We start from the raw sequence: 20065 nt of genomic DNA, 5'->3' as shown, positions 1-20065 counted from the left end.
CAGTATCTAGGAGTTGTAGAGCCCTTAGATTTATAGTTCTAGAAGTTTTCTTCTCCCTCTGACTTTGATGAGAACGTCAAGTAGGGATGGTGGTTTCGGTATGTGTCATCCCTCTAAGCTCTGTACAAAAGACATGTTCTCTTCTAACTGTCTGAAGTTTATCTTCCCTGTCCACAGAGTTAGGGGTATAACATGTGGCTGCAAATAGTGAGGAGTGGCATTGAGGCATCTGGATCAAACCAGGTTTCTTTATGGTCTGTATAGGGTTGTCTGGAGTGGGGAAAGCAAGCTAAGACAAAGTCCCGACTAAACTGGGTGGCACACTTTCTATTCTTGCTTAGGAAAAGAAGCCTCTAAGGACTGAGTCACACTTAGGAACTGAAATCAGAGGAGTCTCTGAAAGTAGAAATAAACAGGGGCATCCAGATCTGGACCCTCCAAGTATAATGACACAACCTCATCCCTCCCTTCTTTCTTCTAGGAGCACTGAACTCTTTCTTGCTCCCCGAGGACCCAGGCAGACCCCTCCTCTCACTAGTTGCAGGTACAAACAGGGAGAGAAGCATAGAGGGAAAAGAATTTCTGGCTGTCTGCCCTCCACCTCCATCACTCCAGCCTTGATCCCACATTCAGAAGGGCCACATGCCCTGACCCCTCAGGCAGAAAGGTACAGTTACCATCCACCAAACTAATAATATTAATAATTGTTAAATTAGTGCCAATGTTCTGTTAGCTGTAACACTCCACATTAGTCTCCGATTTAGCTCTGAATCCCCTAATGATGGTGGAAGTGAGCGCCCAGTCATAAAGCTTGGTGCGGCCGTAATTAGCTTGGCATTGTCTCTCCTCATCACAGCTTTTTCAGGAGCATTAATTCCTTCTCTGTTTGGACTCTGCTAATTATCCCCATTGGTAGCTCAGGCTGGATCTCTGAAAGAAGGAAAGGAAGCAAAAGCCCTCTGCTCCCCTCCCCCCAGCCCTGAATTTTAATTACACCGGTTCTCCTAATAAACTTACAAGCCCTGGCAGAGCTTATTATTAATGGGCCATGTCTGAGCCTCAGTACAGAATAGCTCTGTTCTCCCAACACACACACACACACACACACACAATCTCTCTCTCTCTCTCTCTCTCTCAGATATTCCTCAGGTACACCTTTTCCAGAGGCCACTGGTTACTTGCCTGGTGGCTGGTGGGCAACCTGAAGTGTCAGCTTTCCAGGGAAGAAGATGTGGCAGGTGGTCACCAGGCTGGTCATAATCTGAGTCTCTGGGGCTCTGTCCAGGTTCATAGGGTCAGGCCAAAAAGTGGGAGTATCCCTCCCATCCTCTCCTGAGTACAACTAAGAAATGCCTGCCCCCACTCCAACTTCTCTGTCCAGCCTGGGACTCCACAGCTCAATCTGTAGTCCTCCCAGATACCTGATTCAAGAGCCCAGATTTGGGCATCAGAAAGTCCTAGATTCAAATCCCAGCTCTTCTCTTTAATGCACTGTACCCTTGAACAAGTTACCTGGTTAACATCTCTATGCTTAGTTTCTTTATCTTTAAGGGTGTATACCAATTTCTTAGGGAGGCTAGAAAGGTTAAATTAGATAATGTAAAGGGCCTAATGCTCTCTATGTATTAATAAATAAATAAATAAATAAATAATATTATTAGTATTTTATGAGTGGTTCTGCCCAGAATCTCTTCTCTTCCCAGGCTAAACACTCTTCTTCCAAGCTGCTGGGCCTCTGCGTCACTTGCTCCCTGGCCTCTGGGCTGTGCTTTGTCTATGTCTCTGTCTGTGTTTGCATGAGAGCTCCTTGGCCGAGGCAGCTCCTGCTCTCCCCAGCCTGAGCACTGACCATTTCTGAGGGTCCACCACCAATTCCAGGCCCTGAAGCCAGCCTTCTTTGGCTTTGGGGTGAGTGGGGAAAATGGTTCTTTCTTTTTGCTTCCCCTTCCCAGTTTATCCCTTCAATTACAATCTGTTAGCAAGAACGCCTGTTACTGTTACAAAATGGATTTTTCTGACGTGGGAGCCCATTAGAAAAATGGGAACAATAGCAAGCAATAAGAATTGCTGATGAATTCTAACACTAGGGGTGGAGAAGAGGGGAGGGGGCACTAGGGCTGTCTTTGGAGAAAGAAGTGTCAGTGGGGGAAGATAAGAAAGCCCTGAGCTGCTAATTAATAACCCAGCATTTTCTGGAAGAGGAGGGAGACCATGGGCCATCACCCCAACCAGACAGTCTCATTTAAGGTGACAAGCAGATCCTACCCTGATGGCCTTGAAGGGGATCTCAACTTCCCAGGAGAGAAGAGGGGCCTGACGTCCCTCAGATTCTTTGTCCTCTGATCGGGAGTCTCCCTTCCCTGCCTCAAAGACTTAGCTTAGCTTTGTGTCTGTTCTGTATACACAGTCAACTGTTATCCTCCACCAAAAAACAAAACATGAAGAATAACAGCAGCTTACATTTTGGGGACATTCACTGTGTACCAGGGCCTGTGCTCAAAGTCTTAGCTTATTTAATATTTACAATGATTCTGCAAAGTAGGAATAATTCAAATCCTGACTAAATAAAAGAGAAAACTCAGATTTGGACAGGTTAAATAACTTGCTCAAGGTCACGCAATTAGAAAGCAATGAAGATGATACATGCTGTGCTGTCAGTCATTCTGGCACTGCCGCCCACCTGAGATGTCCATCCTGTGTCTGAGCACCTGTGAGTTCAGTTTCACAGCCAGGGCTAGAAGCCATGTGCCCCTGTACAAGGCTATGTCACTGGGGTGTGATCCCAAAGCCTAGTTCCATAGCTGTTTTCTCTCCCATGGGACTGCTGGAGAGTTGGCTACTATGGTCTACCAAATCAGGTGCCCATGAAATACTAGAGCTCCTCTGATGCCTGAATGAAAACATTTCACAATGAATATTGAGCAATAGGCTTCTTTTCCCCAAATTTCAAGAAATTTTTCAAGAACATAGGATGTTCTCAATTATAGGTTTTTCTTCCATGATCTTCTTCTTACTTCTTTGGAATTCATTGCTGTTCACCAGCTGGCTGGTGATGGTAACAACAAAACAACTGAGGAGGCAGCAAGCAAATGAGTATTAGCAGGAAAAGCCTGGAGATGTGTGATCTGAACCATAGTTTGTGTTACGTCTCAAGATACAGACAGACCTGGCTATGTCCAAAACCATTATATTATTTCTGCTAGTAAGATTGTTCTTGGTTTGTAAAGACAAGGTTAAAGCTATCTCTGTTGATTAATGTTCAATGGTTTTCAGGTGTTCTGCCCATTAAACAAATTTCAAAACTAAGGACTGTTTCAAATTGGGCTGGGCATAACTAATTCTAATAAAAATAGGTAATATTTATTATATTGCTTATTACATCTTAGGCACTATCCTCAACAGTTTTGGTCTCATTTAAACCTCACAATGACCCTATAAGGTAGATACTATTATTACCTCCAATTTATAGATGAGGAAACTGAGGCTGAGAAGTGTTACATAGTTTGCCAAGGTCACAGTTTAAAACTAGTAGAGGTAGACTGTTAGTGAGGCCAGTCTGACTTCAGGGCAATGCTTCCTTCTCTCTAAGCTGAAGAGGAAGTAAAGAAGAAGACAGGGAAGAAGAATCCAAATACCTAGGAAGTACTTTCTCTTTTTCAGTGCTGGGCTGAGCCCTCTCTCCCTTACTGGAGGCTTACTTCTAGCTTTTCCTGAAGTGAATGTGTGGTGTAAATTGGAAGAGCACTGGATCAGGACTCAGAAACTGGGAGAGTTGCCCATCAAAGTTCTAGCTGCCTCAAGGGGTCAAATTTCAAACAAGATGTGAATGGGAAAAGGGTTTTGAAGGCTATTTGTGCACCTGTGATTTCCTAGGGGACATGTCCCAGTGGGTTGGCCCCAGCAAGCCCAGAGTGGGAAGGCACACAGCTTAGGTTATCTGGGCCTTTATGCAGCCCTTAGGCTGTACAGAAGCCTACAGCCCTTTCTAATCTCAATGTAACTTAAACTAGGAGATGAGGGATGTCTGAGTTCAAGGCCACATACAGTGATTTTAAATGAGCTGAATCTTCTACAGTCACCTCCTCCCTGCTGCCTGCTTCTGGTCTTACTAGCCTTGCTCACCAACCTTGCATCTCCTGTGAAGATGAACCCACTCAGTGTTTGAGACCTAATTCTCCTTGCACTGCCTGCCAGTGAGATGTCAAAAGCCCAGGCTCCTCTAGTCCTGCAATAAGATTCTTCAGGCATAGGACTGGCCTCCTGGTCTCATATAACCAGTATTGAGCGCTGGGTGCTGATTCCAAAAAACCATGCCCTCTGCCTCCCCTAATCACAGCTCTGAGGGAACAGCAGCTGGGGGTCACATGGAGAGGCAATCTAAATAGCAACCACACCGAGGAAAACCTCATTGTCCTGCCCCACCCCCTTCTCCTACCTCTCTTTTCATTTACGAATTCAATTATTTGTCAGGCTGAACATTTAAATGCACTCTATGCTCTCTAGATTCCCCCTACTCCCCTTCTCATTAAAATTCTAATTATTACCAGAACAAGTAAGATGTATGATCAAAGGAAAGCAAAGCCCTAGAAACACCTTTTGTTTTGAGGTGACTCATATTGCAGAGAATGCATCCAGAACAGCTATAACAGAGAACAGATGTGAAGGGCTAGAGATGGCCAGATATGTAGAATAAGGACACATATAGCTGTGGTGACTTTCCCGGTGAGCCCACTAGGATAAAGACCTGAAGAAAGAGTCTCCAAATTATTTAGATCATGAACTCATAACAGGTAAAAAAAAAAACTTAGTACCTCCAATATATGTTTTTTTGTTCCCAAGTTACATACATGTTCCACAGAGGTGATACTTCAGAACCAGACTGGCTGGGTTGCAGCCCAGTTTCACCACTCACTAGTTGTGTGACCTGGGAAATCTATTTAACCTTCTGTGCCTCAGTTTCCACATCTGCAAAATGAGGATAATAATCATACCTTTTTCATTGGAGAGGATTAAATGAGTGAATAGATATAAAGCTCTTTGAACCTTAGACATAGTAATGTTGAATAAATTGCCTAAATCTAATAACATGCTATTATTCCTATCAACCTGTATATTAAAAATTTGATTTCTTTTAAAGATTATAAATATTAAAATGGCTTGGTTTTTTTCTCTTGTGTCCACCTGCCCCGAGCTTCACCCCATTGGAGACACCACCACATTGGAGACCTTTAGTATAGAAGTTGACTTAGAATGAGCTTTCCCGGTGTCTGGCAGTCTCCAGGTGAAGGATTACCTCCATCTCCTTTGGCCAGGGAAAGGCTCTAATGTCCCTGTGCAGGGAGCCAGGCGTTGGGAAGGCTTGGGAAGGGGGTGGTGGTAGGTGGCTCAGGACTTGAGGATTCTCTGCTATTATTACCTATTCTCGGATGTGATAACTGATCTAGGCAAGTAACTTGCAGCAAAGGAATCAAAAGGCAGTGCTGGCTTCCCAGAGAGAGTGGCTGATATCCTCAACTCCTTCTTGGCCCCTGATGTGGGATCTCTTTCCCTGGAGCCTATGTGCTGTGGGAGTACCTGGATCCCCTTAGCAGGGGCCTGGGCATTCAAGCCTCGCTCAGAACTTGGCACATGGCAAGTACTCAGTAAATGTTGCTTGAACTTAATTGAAATGAGAGCTAATTACAGCCTTCTCATACATCATTCTTTCAGTCACTCATTCATTCCATGTGCCAGTTTCTATGTGAGGCCCTGAATCAGACAAAGAGGAAAAACACGTGTCATAGTAGCCTACAGTTTAACCAGAGACAGACAGGTCAGGGCAGAGGAAAGAGCGCCAGCCTGGGTGGTGGACATCTGGACCCTAGTCCAGGTTCTGTGTCTGACCAACCTGTGACTCCAAGCAAGTCCCTTCTGTGGACCACTGCTGCCATCTTTAAAGGCACAGCCTGGCCTCAGTACTTGTGGGGTCATTTCTTACCTTAAATAGTAAGATTTTTAAGGCATTTGGACAGGCTAATACAGAGGCTTCAAACTTACAAGATTTCAGGGGCCAGACAGGGAACAGGAAGTGGAGGGTTGAGCTGGTGAGGACATATCCTTACAAAGAGAGTCACCAGTTCCCACCATGTGGGAGCCCATGTTCAATTACCAAGTCATTGGTCTTTTCCAGTGAATTCAGAAGTCTAGGGTGATGATGATGATGGAGTTTCTTAACGTTTCAATCATTAAGCAAGCCAAACAAAACTCTTCTGCTAGTTTGTCCACAGTAACCTTTTTGCAAACCCTGCAAAGTATGCCCTTGGTTCAGAGCCTTCTAACTTCTCTACTCCGAGCAAGAAGAGGCCTTGGGCTCAAAGGTTCATTCCCAAATTTGGAGAGAGAAGTGGGATGGGAGGTCTGCTTAATAATTTCTCACAAAGAGGGGCATCCCTCATAGGGGCATACCCCTTTCTTGGGATAATGGGCATCCCTGGGGTCAGGGGTGGGCTGGGGGTGGGGGAGTGAGAGCCCACCTCCAAACCAATCACAACATTTAAAATACCAGTTTTACAGCAAAGCTCTTGAATAGCCACAGGAATGGAGGAGGACAGCTCTAGGAATCATTTGTACACGAATACCTTGGAGATATTGTAGGTTCAGTTACAGACTACTGCAATAAAGCACATATCAAAATAAAGCAAGTCACACAAATTTTTTGGTTTCCCAGTGCATATAAAAGTTATATATATATACACACACACACACATGCACATAAGTTATATATAACTTATATGTATATATACACATATAAGTTATATATAACTTATACATATATACATATGTATGTATGTATATATAGATATATATAACTTTTAAACTATGCTACTTTTATACTATATATGTATATATACACACATAACTTTTATACTATACTACTTTTATACTATATATACATATATGTATCTAAAACTTTTATACATATAAGTATATGTAATTTATATATATACACATGTAAACATATATATAACTTTGTGTAATTCTATTGTACACTTAATAGACTAAAGTATATTTTATAAAAAGAAATAGAATTATTAGAATAGCACAATAGAATTAAATAAAATATATATAGTATAAAATATACTGTAGTCTATTAAGTGTATACAGTATATACATATATGTATATATACATATATGTGAATATATACGTATACACACAGTATAAAATATACTGTAATATACTGTAAATATAATGGCATCAAGAATGGTGAATCCTATTCATATGGTTTTCAATTTACTTTGCCCAGATCCATCAGAGGAATCACTATCCATGGCAGCTAAAGCCTTACAAAACGTATACATTGTAATATATATACCTATATATACACACATATACAGTGTAAAATATACTGTAGCCTATTAAGTATGCAATAGAATTACACCCAAAAACAATATATACACCTTAATTTTAAAAGCTTGATTGCTAAAAAATGCTAAATTGCTAAAAATGAGCCTTCAGTAAGTCTTAATCTCTTTTTGCTGGTGGAGGGTCTTGCTTCAATGTTGATGGCTGCTGACTGATCAGTTTGGTGGTTGCTGGTGGCTGGAGTGGCTGTGGCAATTTCTTAAAATAAGACAACAGTGAGTTTGCTGCGTCGATGGACTTTTCCTTTCACTAAAGATATCTCTGTAGCATGCACCACTGTCTGATAGCATTTTATCCATAGTAGAACTTCTTTCACAATTGGAATCAATCCTCTCAACCCCTGCCACTGCTTTATCAACTAAGGTTATGTAATATTCTAAGTCCTTTGTCGTCATTTCAGCAATGTTCACAGCATCCTTACCTGGAGTATATTTTTTCTCAAGAAGATAAAATATTTACTCATCCACAATTTATTTACTCATCCACAAGAAGCAACTCCTCATCCATTCTTCAGGCTCCACTTCTAATTCTGGTTCTCTTGCTATTTCCACCACATCTGCAGTTACTTCCTTCACTGAGGTCTTGAACCCCTCAAAGCCATTCACGATGTTTGGAATCAACTTCTTTTAAATTTCAGTTAATGTTGATATCTTGACCTTTTCCCCTGAATTATGAATGTTCTTAATGGCATCAAGAATGGTGAATCCTATTCAGACAGTTTTCAATTTACTTTGCCCAGATCCATCAGAGGAATCACTATCTATGACAGCTAAAGCCTAAGATTTGAAAGTTGAAATTACTCCTTGATCCATGGGCTGCAGAATGGACGTTGTTTTAGCTGGCGTGAAAACAACATTTATCTCCTTGTACATCTGCATCAGAGCCTTTGGGTGACTAGGTGCATAGTCAATGAGCAGTAATATTTTGAAAGGAATCATTTCTTCTGAGCAGTAAGTCTCAACAGTGGGCTTAAAATATTCAGTAAACCATTCTTAAACAGATATGCTATTATCCAGGTTTTGTTTTTCCATTTTTAGAGCATAGGCAGAGTAGATTGAGCATAATTCTTAAGGGCCGTAGGATTTTTGGAATGGTAAATAAGCACTGGGTTCATCTTAAAGTCATCAGCTGTGTTAGCCCCTAAAAAGAGAGTCAGCCTGTCCTTTGAAATTTTGAAGCCAGGCATTGACTTCCCCTTTCTAGCTGTGAAAGCCCTAGACGGCATCTTCTTCCAATATAAGGCTATTTCTTCTACTCTGAAAATCTGTTGTTTAGTGTAGTCACCTTCATCAATTATCTTAATTAGATCTTCTGAATCACTTACTGCAGTTTCTACATCAGCACTTGCTGCTTCATCTTTGAACTTTTGCATTATGGAGAGGACTTCTTTCCTTAAACCTCAAGAACCAACCTCTGCTAGATTCAAACTTTTCTTCTGCAGCTTCCTCTCCTCTTTCAGTCTTCATAGAATGAAAGAAAGGTACTGTCTTGCTCTGGATTAGGCTTTGGCTTAAGAGAATGTTGGGGCTGGTTTGATCTTCTGTCCAGACCACTAAAGCTCTCTCCACATCAGCAATAAGACTGTTTTGCTTTCTTATCATTTGTGTGTTTGCTGGAGTAACACTTCTGATTTCCTTTAAGATATTTTTCTTTGCATTCACAACTTGGCTGTGAGGCACAAAATGACTCGCTTTTGGCCTCTCTTGGCTTTTGATATGCCATCCTCACTAAGCTTCATTATTTCTAGCTTTTGATTTAAAATGAGAGTCATGTGACACTTTCTTTGACCTGAACACTTAGAAGTCAAAGTAAGGTTATTAATTGGCCTAATTTCAATATTGTTGTGCCTCAGCAAATAGAGAGGCCCAAGGAGAGGAATGGCCAGCCAGGGGAGCAGCCAGAACACACACAACATTTATCAATTAGGTTGGCCATCTTACATGGATGCAGCTCAGGACGCCTCAAAACAATGACGATAGGAATATCCAAGATCACTGATCACAGATCATGTGACAGACAGACACAAAATGTGCACATGCTGTTGGAAAACTGGCACCGAAAGACTTGTTCAAGGCAGGGTGGCCACAAATCTTCAATTTGTAAAAAATACAGGATCTGTGAAGCACAATAAAGTGAAGCATAGCAAAATGAAGTGTGCCTGTATTTAGCTTTGAAGTGCACTGTGTAGATCAGATTCCAACTTAATAGAAGTATTTATTGAGCCTACTATGCACAGAGTTCTGGGAGTACAGAAGAACATAATCCTTGCCCTTAAAGAGATTATGCTCAATCTCATTCACTTGAAGTCAACTCAATGTTTATTGAGTTCCTGTCTTGGGCTCAGTGGGGATGGGATAAAGAAGAAAAGAGGATGAGTTAGCCAGCCTCTGCCCCGCAAGGTATCACAGCCTGTTAAGGAAGTGGGCTGTAGACAAAAATGACTCTAAGTCTGGCCATAGTAGCAGCTTTAATAGAAACTCAAACAGCATCTCAACATGAATCCTTCACGAATTTGCACATTTGCTTAGGCTGATATTTAAATTATTTTCCTTTCCCTGTGCACGTGCCAATAGCCAGTAGAGACGACAGCCCAGGTGCTCCCCAAGCTGACTGGGGGGATAGGGGTGGGGGCGGGAGAGAGGATGATGCTGGAAGAATCAGATTGAGGTGAACACAAGGCTGTAGATACTCCACCAAGTGGACAATCAAGAGTCAACCCTGAAACCACCTCTCCCTCTGACCTGGCAGCTTTCTCATGACCATTCTTCTCTCTTCTTCCGTCTTTGTCCCTTCCGTGTGCCCCCTCCTCCAACACCCTCACCCGCTTCTCCCCGCCTCTGTCTGTCTGTCCCTCCCTGCCTGGCTCATGCCGAGGGCAGGCACCTCTGTCAGCCTCCTCGCAGTTGTAGTTATTGTGTGTGGCGTGGCCCTGGTGGCAGTTTTTCTCTTTCTCTTTTGGAAGCTGTGCTGGATGCCCTGGAGGAACAAGGAGGCCTCCAGTCCCTCTTCTGCTAATCCCCCCTTGGAAGCCCTCCAGAGCCCCAGCTTCAGAGGCAACATGGCGGACAAGCTGAAGGACCCCAGCACCCTGGGCTTCCTGGAGGCGGCCGTGAAGATCAGCCACACGTCCCCAGATATCCCAGCTGAGGTGCAGATGTCGGTCAAGGAGCACATCATGCGTCACACGCGGCTGCAGCGGCAAACTACAGAGCCAGCGTCATCCACCAGGTGAGGAGTGGACCACTCCCTTCCCTGACCCCCACACCTCCACACTCCCTTAATACATATATGGGATTCCAGCCTGTGGGGATCACAGACCAGAAATAATAACACATATCCTTTGATTGAGAAATACGTCAGATGATGTGAGCCATGATGGGTGATCAATGAGGAGGTGGGCACCAGGAAAGACTTCATGAAAGGGAAACCTTTGAGGCGGATTGCTGTATATGTGGTGTGCACTTGGGGTGTGTGTGGGTGTGAGGGGAATGGAACAGTGGAATAGGGGAGTGTTGGATGTTTGGAAGGAAAGGCTTCAGGCAGAAGGAAGAGAACAGTAAAGGCCTAGAGATGTAAGAGTTCATGGTGTGTTTAGGGATATGTCAGTAAAGCCTGAAAGCTACAGTCTGCAGTGCATGGCAGATAAGGCAAGGGAATCTTAATAGTTTGAGAATCAGGATTCCTTTAAAGCCTTTCAGAGTTCCCTGCATGACAACAACTGTAAATACATACAGCATCCTTTAACTGAAAATAGCAACAAGAGAAACATAACGACAAAAACCTACCCGAAATTCAGAAGCACTTTTAAAAGATGTGGTGCAAGCATGCGTAAGGCATTGTATTTACTCAAAACTTAGGGCTCTGATGGACTCCTAGGTCCCTGCAATGGCTCTCCAGGCCCTCAGGGGACCAACCAAAGAGAATGAGGACTGGTCTTCAGACTGGAGGCCAGGAATGAACATGCTAGGGGGTCACACTGACAGTTTGTCATATGGCCTTGGGCAAGTTCCTCACCTTCCCTTAGACTCACTTTTTCCAACTGTAAAATAAGGCTGATGACTTTTATATGGCAGTTGTGAGGAGCCAATGGAAGAATCAATGTGATCGATAAGGAGAGCTAACACATATATTGCTTATGATTATGCTTGGCTCTATTCTAAGCACTTTACATGTAATCAATTCATTTCACAGCAATCCTATGCAGTTGTTACTTTTATTATCCTCGTTTTTATGGCACAGAGAGGTTAAATAACTTTCCCAAGATCTCAGCTAGAAAGTGACAGAGCCAAAATTAACCTATGCAGGCTAACTCCAAAGCCCATGCTTTTACCACTCTGCTGCCTGCCGTATAGCAAATGCTTAACAAATGGTGATGGTGATGATGGTGATGAAGTGCGTGCCACATTGAGGATAAGAAGGGATGGTCCTTCTCTTAAGGGATCTCATGATTTAATAAGGAAACCAGAGTCATGTCTACTAGGAAGTAAACCTAGAAAGCAGGTAACAGAAAAGCAGGAAAAAGTGATTATGATAGCAATGGCTAACGTTTATTGAGCTTACTATATATCAGGCACCATTCCAACTACTTTACATATATTAAGACATGTAATGCTCACCACAACCTTGCACACAAAGTGTGTGCAGAGCAAAAGTGGGGTCAAGAAGAGGAAGGAAAAGGGGGCTCAACAAGGGATACGATGAGCCAGGGCCTCCAGGCTCGTGTTTGCCTTCATCCCGCTTCCCCTGAGCCCTGACCACACTCCCTCTGCCCCCTCCTGCCCTCTACCAGGCACACATCCTTCAAGCGCCACCTGCCAAGGCAGATGCATGTCTCCAGTGTAGACTATGGCAATGAGCTTCCACCAGCAGCAGAGCAGCCCACCAGCATTGGCCGCATCAAGCCTGAGCTCTACAAGCAGAAGTCGGTGGATGGGGAGGATGCCAAGTCTGAGGCCACCAAGAGCTGCGGGAAGATCAACTTCAGCCTACGCTACGATTACGAGACCGAGACCCTGATTGTGCATATCCTGAAGGCTTTTGACCTCCCTGCCAAGGACTTTTGTGGAAGCTCTGACCCTTATGTCAAGATCTACCTCCTGCCTGACCGCAAATGCAAGCTGCAGACCCGGGTGCACCGCAAGACCCTGAACCCCACCTTTGATGAGAACTTCCACTTCCCTGTGCCCTACGAGGAGCTGGCTGACCGCAAGCTGCATCTCAGTGTCTTCGACTTTGACCGCTTCTCCCGCCATGACATGATTGGTGAGGTCATCCTGGACAACCTCTTTGAGGCCTCTGACCTGTCTCGGGAAACCTCCATCTGGAAGGATATCCAATATGCCACAAGTGTAAGTACAGCCCTGTTCCTTGGCTTCTTGAGGATTTGTGGTTCTGGGTTGGGTGGGACATGTCCCCAAACCCTCACTTCCTAGAGACAAATGGGCCTTTGCCATTTGGGATGTGAAGAGGGACTCTGGAAACTGCCCAGTGGCCCAGTCTACCCTTGCACTCTGCCCCAGGTTGGGATGGCAGAGAGCAGAGTCCCCATGTAGCTAGGAAGGGAAGGGAATTTTTATCTATGGCTTCTGGTTGCATGTTCTGGGGTGGTTCTTTCTACTGAGAGTACTGATGTGCATTAGAAACTTGGCATAGGCAATTGAAACAGGCCATATCAATCAGACTGAACTAGGCTATGCTGCAGCAGCAAACAGTCCAAGGATTTTGTGGCTTTAGACAACCAAAGTTTATGCCTTGTTCATGTTTCATGTGCTTTGCAGCTGGACTGGGGACTCTACTCCACCTTGTTACCTGGGGACCCAAGCCAACAGAGGCTGCATTTAGACACGGGCCCCCACAGTTAAACATCAGGAGGAAGAGGAAGTGGCAAATCATGCACTGTTTATTAAAACTTCCACGCAGAAGTGACACATGTCACTTCCACTCCCATTAGAACAAGACACGTGGTAACTCCTAATATCAAGGGAGAAGGGGCAAAGTAATCCTACCGAGTGCCCAGAAGGAGAGCTGGACATATGTAATGAACAGCACGAATGACGACACACAGCAGAGTCCCTTTGCTTGGGCATTGTTTTCCCAGTCAGGTACGGGAGATGGGGGAGGCCAGCCCAAAAGGAGACCTGACTAACCCCTACACAGGAAGTGGGTGCTGTGCTGTTTGCAACCAGCTGGAATTAACCAGGGAAGGTTTCAAGGAGCTGGGGCTCAAGTTGGCTTTTAAGAGAAGGGAGCACAGGTTTGGCACAGAGAACTGGAGAGGACACATCTGGAGCCCTTCGGTCTGGCATAGCCCTTCGCTCCAGTCCCCTGGGTTGAGGAAGCTGTGTAGCTGCATCCTGCAGGTATAGCTAGTGTCCTCTCTCTAAGCACCCCCAGGCAGCTGAAAGCTCAGTGGGGGCGTTCCCTCCAAGCTCCAGTGGCCTTGCATCTGCTGTCTTGAGTGCTAACAGGTTGAGCGGCAACCTGGATATTTCCTCCACTATATCCCTGAGGAGGGGCAACCCCACTCTGTCTGCAGACTCCCGCTTGGATAGTCAATACTCAATATCTCTGTGTTGAGCCTGTGAAGAGAGGGGCTGGGAAAATCAGCCCTGCTCTGGTGTGCAAAGGGTATAAATCTTGATTTGTTCAAAGAGAGAAAGCTTAGTGGGCTCTGCTTACGCCCCAGGAAGGGTCTGGGGGACACCCTATTCTCATAGCTTGTGCTGACTTTGACCAGTCCAGCCCAATGGCTCAGTACCTCCCCCACCTTTGCTTTCCTGAAATGTCATCCCTAAGAAGAACATAAGTAGCTGGCTGGCCAGCAGGCAGACGGGGTGGGCAGACAGGGCGGATTGGAACAGCAGCTCTGTGGCAGCCCCAGGCCCGAGTGCTCCACTCCATAAATCACTCTGAAGTTTACATTTGGTGCAGCTCTTCCCTGTGGTCTCCTTAGGCTGTGGCTTCATTATGATAACTGGACAGGTAGAGAAAAGCAGCTCAGTCCTCCTCACAGTGAGGTTGCCACCCAGGGAGAGGGGTGAGGGCCAGGGGCTGCAGGAAGCAGAGCTCAGCCCAGCCCTTCTAGGAGCCTCCTTTGCTCCTTGCCAGAGCCCACCATCTGGTGTCTTTGGCTCCAGGCATGAATGGAAGCCTCATGCCTGGGGCAGGCAGTCTGTGCCCAAGCACACTCCTCACCTGGATGCACCTTTCCATATCCGAGAACCCCGTGGCTGTCCTGCCCTTGTCCCATCCCCACTTCCCCCGCCTGGCTTCTGAAAAGGGCAGATCAACCAAAGAGCATAGGACAAATCACCATCATCCTCATCATCCTCAGCTAGTATCATTATAGCCCTCCTCCATCTCCTCCTCCTAAGAACACTGTGCCAGGCATGGGGTTGAGGGTGGGGCTGGGGTAGAAAACAGCTTCTTTGACCCACAGAAACTTGTCATGTAATTACAGAGACAGGAAAAGTCCATGCAGTAGCTGGTAGTGCAAAGCAGCAAATACGATCCTCTGTGTATGGTTGCAGGATCCTTAGAGTTAGGACAGCTGGTGAAGGTCTCCTTGATGAGGAGAACTAAATCAGGTGGGGAAGGACGGTTATAAATAACTCGACAGGACAAGAGGAAGGGGGAGCATTCCAGCCAGTTGCAGAGGGAGTCCAGTTGCAGGAGTTTCCCAAGCTGCAGAGCCCCACCCATGCTCAGACAGCCTGTCTTACCGTTTGTCTGAGCTGGATGTTCCTTCTCAAGTGAGTCCCCTGCCACCCTCCAACCCACAGCCCCACCAGCAGGTAGAGTTCTCAGGAGCAGGCTCATTACCCTGCCAGGTAAGGACTCAAGCAAAAGAGGGGGAAGAGGTGCAAGAAGGCTGATGCTTGTACCTGTATGTGGTGCTGTCAAATTTTAATTATTTGGGGGCCAAGGAGACCCAAGTCATCACAGTCACCAGGAATGACAGAGCACTGAGTGTATATGAATTCCTATACCAGCACAATGGGGGACAGTACTGATGAGCTGAGCGCAGCCAACAGCCAGCTCCCATCTCTCCCATGTGTCTGATTCCATTCCCAGAGCTGCCCTTTGGACCGGAGCTCAGGAATGCGGCAGCTTCTGAAAAACACCTGACATTTCTGCCTCTTGCCTTTGCCAACAAGGTTCTCCATGTCAGGCAGATCTGTTCCCACCTCTCTGCCTGGTGCAAACCAATCCACCTTTCAGAGCCTACCTGCCGTCATCCTCCATGTGGCCTCCTGGTCTCACAGCAGCTGCCTCTCCCGTGTGTACTCTGTATCCCCGAGTTATATCCTGAGTCATATTCTATCTTGTAAAGTCCTCCCAATGGCTCAGGAGTGGCTTGTGACCCACATTTGACTTTCTCTTGTATTTCCCTCAGGGCTGAGTGTAAGAACCCAGTACTTTCTTGTTAAATGACCAGTGGCTTACTTAATTCAATTAAAACTATATATGGGTACCCAAGGAAAAGACTATTAAAGAAGCAGTTGGAATTGAATGGAGTTAACCTAGGAAGGCTTCTTGGAGGAGAAGCAGCTCAAGTAGTATTTAGAAAATGGCTTAGAGCCAGGCTTGGTGGGGAGAGACCCAGCCTGTGCATGCGTTCAGAGGTGAATGGGATGGTTTGTGTCTGGGGTAACCAGCCAGATCAGGTAGTCTGGACCAAAGCAGAGAGCCTGTGACCCGCATGCTGAGCAGAAGGAAAGGCACCGTGAGAAAGGGGACTTGGAGGCTGCTCTGTGCTCACCAAAGTGATGTGAATGCTGCCTGTGTTGCTCCTTGAGTTTGTGCAGGACAGTCGGATTCGGCCCTGGCAGGTGGCACCAGGCAGGTCCCTTGTTCCCACCCCCACCCTGGTGCTTGACTTGAAGTACCAAAGCCTGAAACATTTGCATTGTTTTCTCACAGCCACAGAACCCTGAGCTCAAGGCTAGTGGAGGGGAGGTACACATCCGAGGAGTCTAGCTAGCTCTTTGTTAATTGCAAATCTTAAGCCTCAAGGGACACTCACCTCCCCAGCCCAGATTGTTCCAGAGGGAAGTCTGGGCAGCACAGCAGCTAATATGCCCCACTGGCTGGAGAGCCAGAGCAAACCAGGCCTGCAGGGCAGTCAGAGGCCTCGTGCATTGCATGGAATTAAGAAACTCAGGCCTGGGATGGAAATTTTGGGAGTTCACTGCACCCATTCCAGCCCTGGGAAGCACTGCCCTGCTGTTTCCCCCATCTCTTCTTCTGCCTGGCTTGCCCAAGGGCCCCTGATAGTCTCCTGGGCATTCCCAGAGGTTTGCCACTGTCTCTCCAACCAGAGCTTCAACTGGCTAAAATCACCATGCTCTTCCCTCCTAGCGTCTTCTGCCCCCAGTCTCATTATTTCTAAATAAAGCTGTAGATTTATCATTATAATAGAGCTGCCGTCACCCGGGTTTGCTAACATCTCTAATCTTGTAGTTATTGCTTCAGAGGACTCAGACCCCACCGCACGCAACTATTCCTGTCGCTATTCCCTCTCCTTCACTGTGGCAGGAGACGAAGGCTGTAATTGGGTCCATAAATATGTGCTGTGCTTGGTCATGCTAATGGATTCGGCCATCTTCCTGCCTTACCAGGTCCCTACTAGTTTAGAGTATGCGTGTGTGTGTGTGCATGTGTGTTGTTTTTGCACTAGGATAGAGTGTGTGTGTGTGCATGCATGTGTATGTGCATGGGCGTGCATTTGTGTGTGTGTGTGTTTTAGGGGTGATGAAGTGTTCCATATACTTCCAGAGAGCCTGGACTGAGGGTATGCAGGGAGGAAGGGAGGCCTTAAATGGTAGAATAGCCTCTGGCCTGGAAATGAGCAGAGTTGTGCAGAAGGAATGCAGGCTTTATTGTCAACCCAACCTGAATTGCATTCTTGCTTCCTTACTTTCTAGCTTCAAAACCTTGGGACATTATCTAAACTGTGCCTCAGGTTTGACATCAGCAAGATGGGGATTAATAATGGCTTCTAGTCCTATTGTTATTATATGTAGTAAATGAAACAGAGTACACAGCCACCCAGGACAGCACTGTCACAGAGCAGCTTGCTGAGCCCTATTCCTTTGGTGCCCTTCCTGCTGGCTTAGCCCATGTGTCACTTCTGTACCACTCCCAGGCCTGACCTTCCCCTTCAGTCCAGGTCACCTGTTCTGACTGGTTGTTGGATATTATTATTCATTTTTTATTTCTTGTCTTGGCTATGCCATGTGTTTTCTGTGTGACCTTGAAAAAGTGACTTTCCATCTCTGGGCTGCATTTTCCTCAGTATTAAACCATCTCTAGAATCCTGTAATTCTCAGCTTCTCCCATAGAGAAGTTCTTGGCTCTCATGCTTTCACAGAACAGAGCTACCCATTCTCCAGGAGTGTGGTCTCCATAGCAGAGGCCGAAACCCCACAGTGATAAGCCACTGGGCAGAATTTCCAGACATCCCCACTCTTTCCTTAAATGTCAGTAAGAGTCAGGCCTCTCTTCAAGCCCGTGGGGAATGTCCTCTAGGAGGTTTCTGCCACAGGGGAGGCCCCATCAACAACCCTTCCTCCTCTTTTTCCCATGAGCCACATTCCTATGCCGGCACTCAGCTCCCTCCCTTCCATCTCCTTTCTGATCCCCATTTACTGGGATGCGCCGGTCATTACTTATTGAGCTCCTGCTAGCTACCAAGGGCATAACCTGCTTTGCCATGTTTCATCCTCACCACAACACTTATGGTCATCCCCTATATGTAAATAAACAAAAGAAGGTTTGAGGTTAGGTGACTTACCCATTGTCACCCAAACAGAAATAATAAAGCCAAGATTTGAACTCATGATCCTTGCACCGCCAGAGGGAAGCATGGTTACATTGTTTCTTGGGACAGAAAATAAACACTGAAATTGTGCAGCTCATCAGGGGATCCAGAAGAGTGTTTTGTTCTGTTTTTTCTTTGTAGACTGGTTAGGTTCTCTCACTCATCTCAAAATCTGGTCATTTCCGGGAGTGGGTTTGGTGCTGACATTGGATTCCTTTACCCTTTCCCCCATTTCCTTTCTGTGAGCAGTGGGTTTGACATTGTTTATTTTTAGTTTAATAGCTATTCATTGAATGCTGACTATGTGCCGGTCAGTGCATCATTGGGCGCTTGTTGAATGCAGAGCCATGGGCTGGGCTATGGAAAGGAAGGTAAAGCAAGAGCCCTCCATATCAGGGTGCCCAGGCTGACAAGGACTGTAGGAGATGCCCTGTGCCCCCAAGTCCCCAAGCCCCTCATACACAAGGCACACACCTGGGGACAGACCAGTTCAGGATGCTTACAACACAATTATGCAAGCTGCTGCACTGCAAGAGATGTGCAGAGGTGTTAGGAGACATGAAGAAAAGAAATCAGAGTCAGATGAGATTGCTCTAGAAAAGCTGCTTCTAGAAAAGAAAAGTTTTAGGCCAGGCTATGTTGATGACAGTGAAGGACAGAGCATGATAAAAGAGGAAGTCAGAGGAGGGCGAGTATATTCCTCTGTTCTCTTTGGACTTGGGGAAGGATCTAGAGAGAATTTCTCTCACATAAGATTGGGTTTCTTTTCTTTGTATAATAACTACTTGCAGAGTAATTACTATGTACCAGGCACCAGGCTGGGAATATGACTTCAACTCCAGTCCTGCCCTCAAGACCTCTCAGTCTGATGGGGGAGGCAGGAAACCAGTTTTGTTGTCTTGGGGACATGCAGGTCCCTCACTGGCCCAGCATGTTGGGGGAAGGCAGGCCTCCTGAAATGAAATTGCTTGCTTGCCTGAAAAAAATTTCAGTTGCATCCTCTTCTCACGCCCACACACTCAAGTCGAATGAGATCCCAGAGTGGCCACAAAAGGCTTTTTCAAGTAGAGCCAAAGAATCAGCTAATTGATCCACTGTGACTCATTAAATCACCCGGGGGTGAAGCCTCCCAAAGCCTCATTGACTAGCAGTTTGATGCAATGCCTTCAAAGTGTCCATCTTGGATCTCAGGTTTCTAGGTCTGTCCTGGGCAGGAGTAAGAGGTAAGCATATTGAATCTTCATCCACTAAGCAGGTCTTCAACGAGCCCTCAAAGAACATACTTGGGTCCTAGAACAACTAACTGGGTATTGAAGGGGCAAACATAGTCCTTGCTTTCAAGGAATTCACAGTTGAACAGAGGTTTCGGAGCAAGTAAAAAGCTAATGAAAGGAACACAATTATTTGCATTACATTAAAAGAAAAAAGGGGAGATAGAGGTGAGTATTGAAGCGAGGAGAGTGAGTGAGTGGGATGAGGGATACAGATGGCAGAAGGAGAATTCAGGAACAAGAACCAAGCTTTGGGGAACGCCCACAGCCAGGATGAAGGAGAAAGAGGGTCAGGCAGCAAAGAGCACCTAGCAGGAGCAGATCAAGAGAAAGGGAACAGAGGAAGTCAAAGGAGGAATCACTCGGGAATTATTCATTCAGCAATGACCTGTTTGAGCATCTGCTAAGTGCCAGGCGTGGTCCTAGATGCTGAGGATGAGGCAGTCAACAAAATCCCTGCTCTTGTGGAGCTTATGCTCTAGTGGAGGAAGGCAAATGACTAAGATAAATAGTATGTCTGAGAGTCATAAATGGCATGGAGAAGATGAAGCAGGGAAGCGTGATAGGAAA

At 45.7% G+C, this 20065-nt stretch overlaps 1 protein-coding gene across 4 annotated transcripts in view; it reads left to right on the top strand.

Moving 5' to 3' along the window:
- The window catches only part of SYT6 (synaptotagmin 6), a 63384-nt gene that overhangs the window by 3538 nt on the left and 39781 nt on the right, over positions 1-20065 (top strand). For 2 of the 4 annotated variants that reach the window (XM_055356259.2, XM_055356267.2), the window contains exons 2-3: positions 10365-10630; positions 12192-12750. In XM_055356259.2, the coding sequence (XP_055212234.1) occupies positions 10374-10630; positions 12192-12750 (816 nt within the window). In that variant the 5' untranslated portion in view covers positions 10365-10373. Of the gene's footprint in view, positions 1-7151; positions 10631-12191; positions 12751-13179; positions 20058-20065 lie in introns of those variants that run through there. The other 2 variants (XM_063695709.1, XM_031003877.3) reach the window with 2 other exon arrangements.

Source organism: Gorilla gorilla, chromosome 1 (assembly GCF_029281585.2).
Source record: "Gorilla gorilla gorilla isolate KB3781 chromosome 1, NHGRI_mGorGor1-v2.1_pri, whole genome shotgun sequence".
Lineage (NCBI taxonomy): Eukaryota > Metazoa > Chordata > Mammalia > Primates > Hominidae > Gorilla > Gorilla gorilla.
Note: the sequence above shows the minus strand (reverse complement) of the source record. Positions and strands in the feature narration are given on the sequence as shown.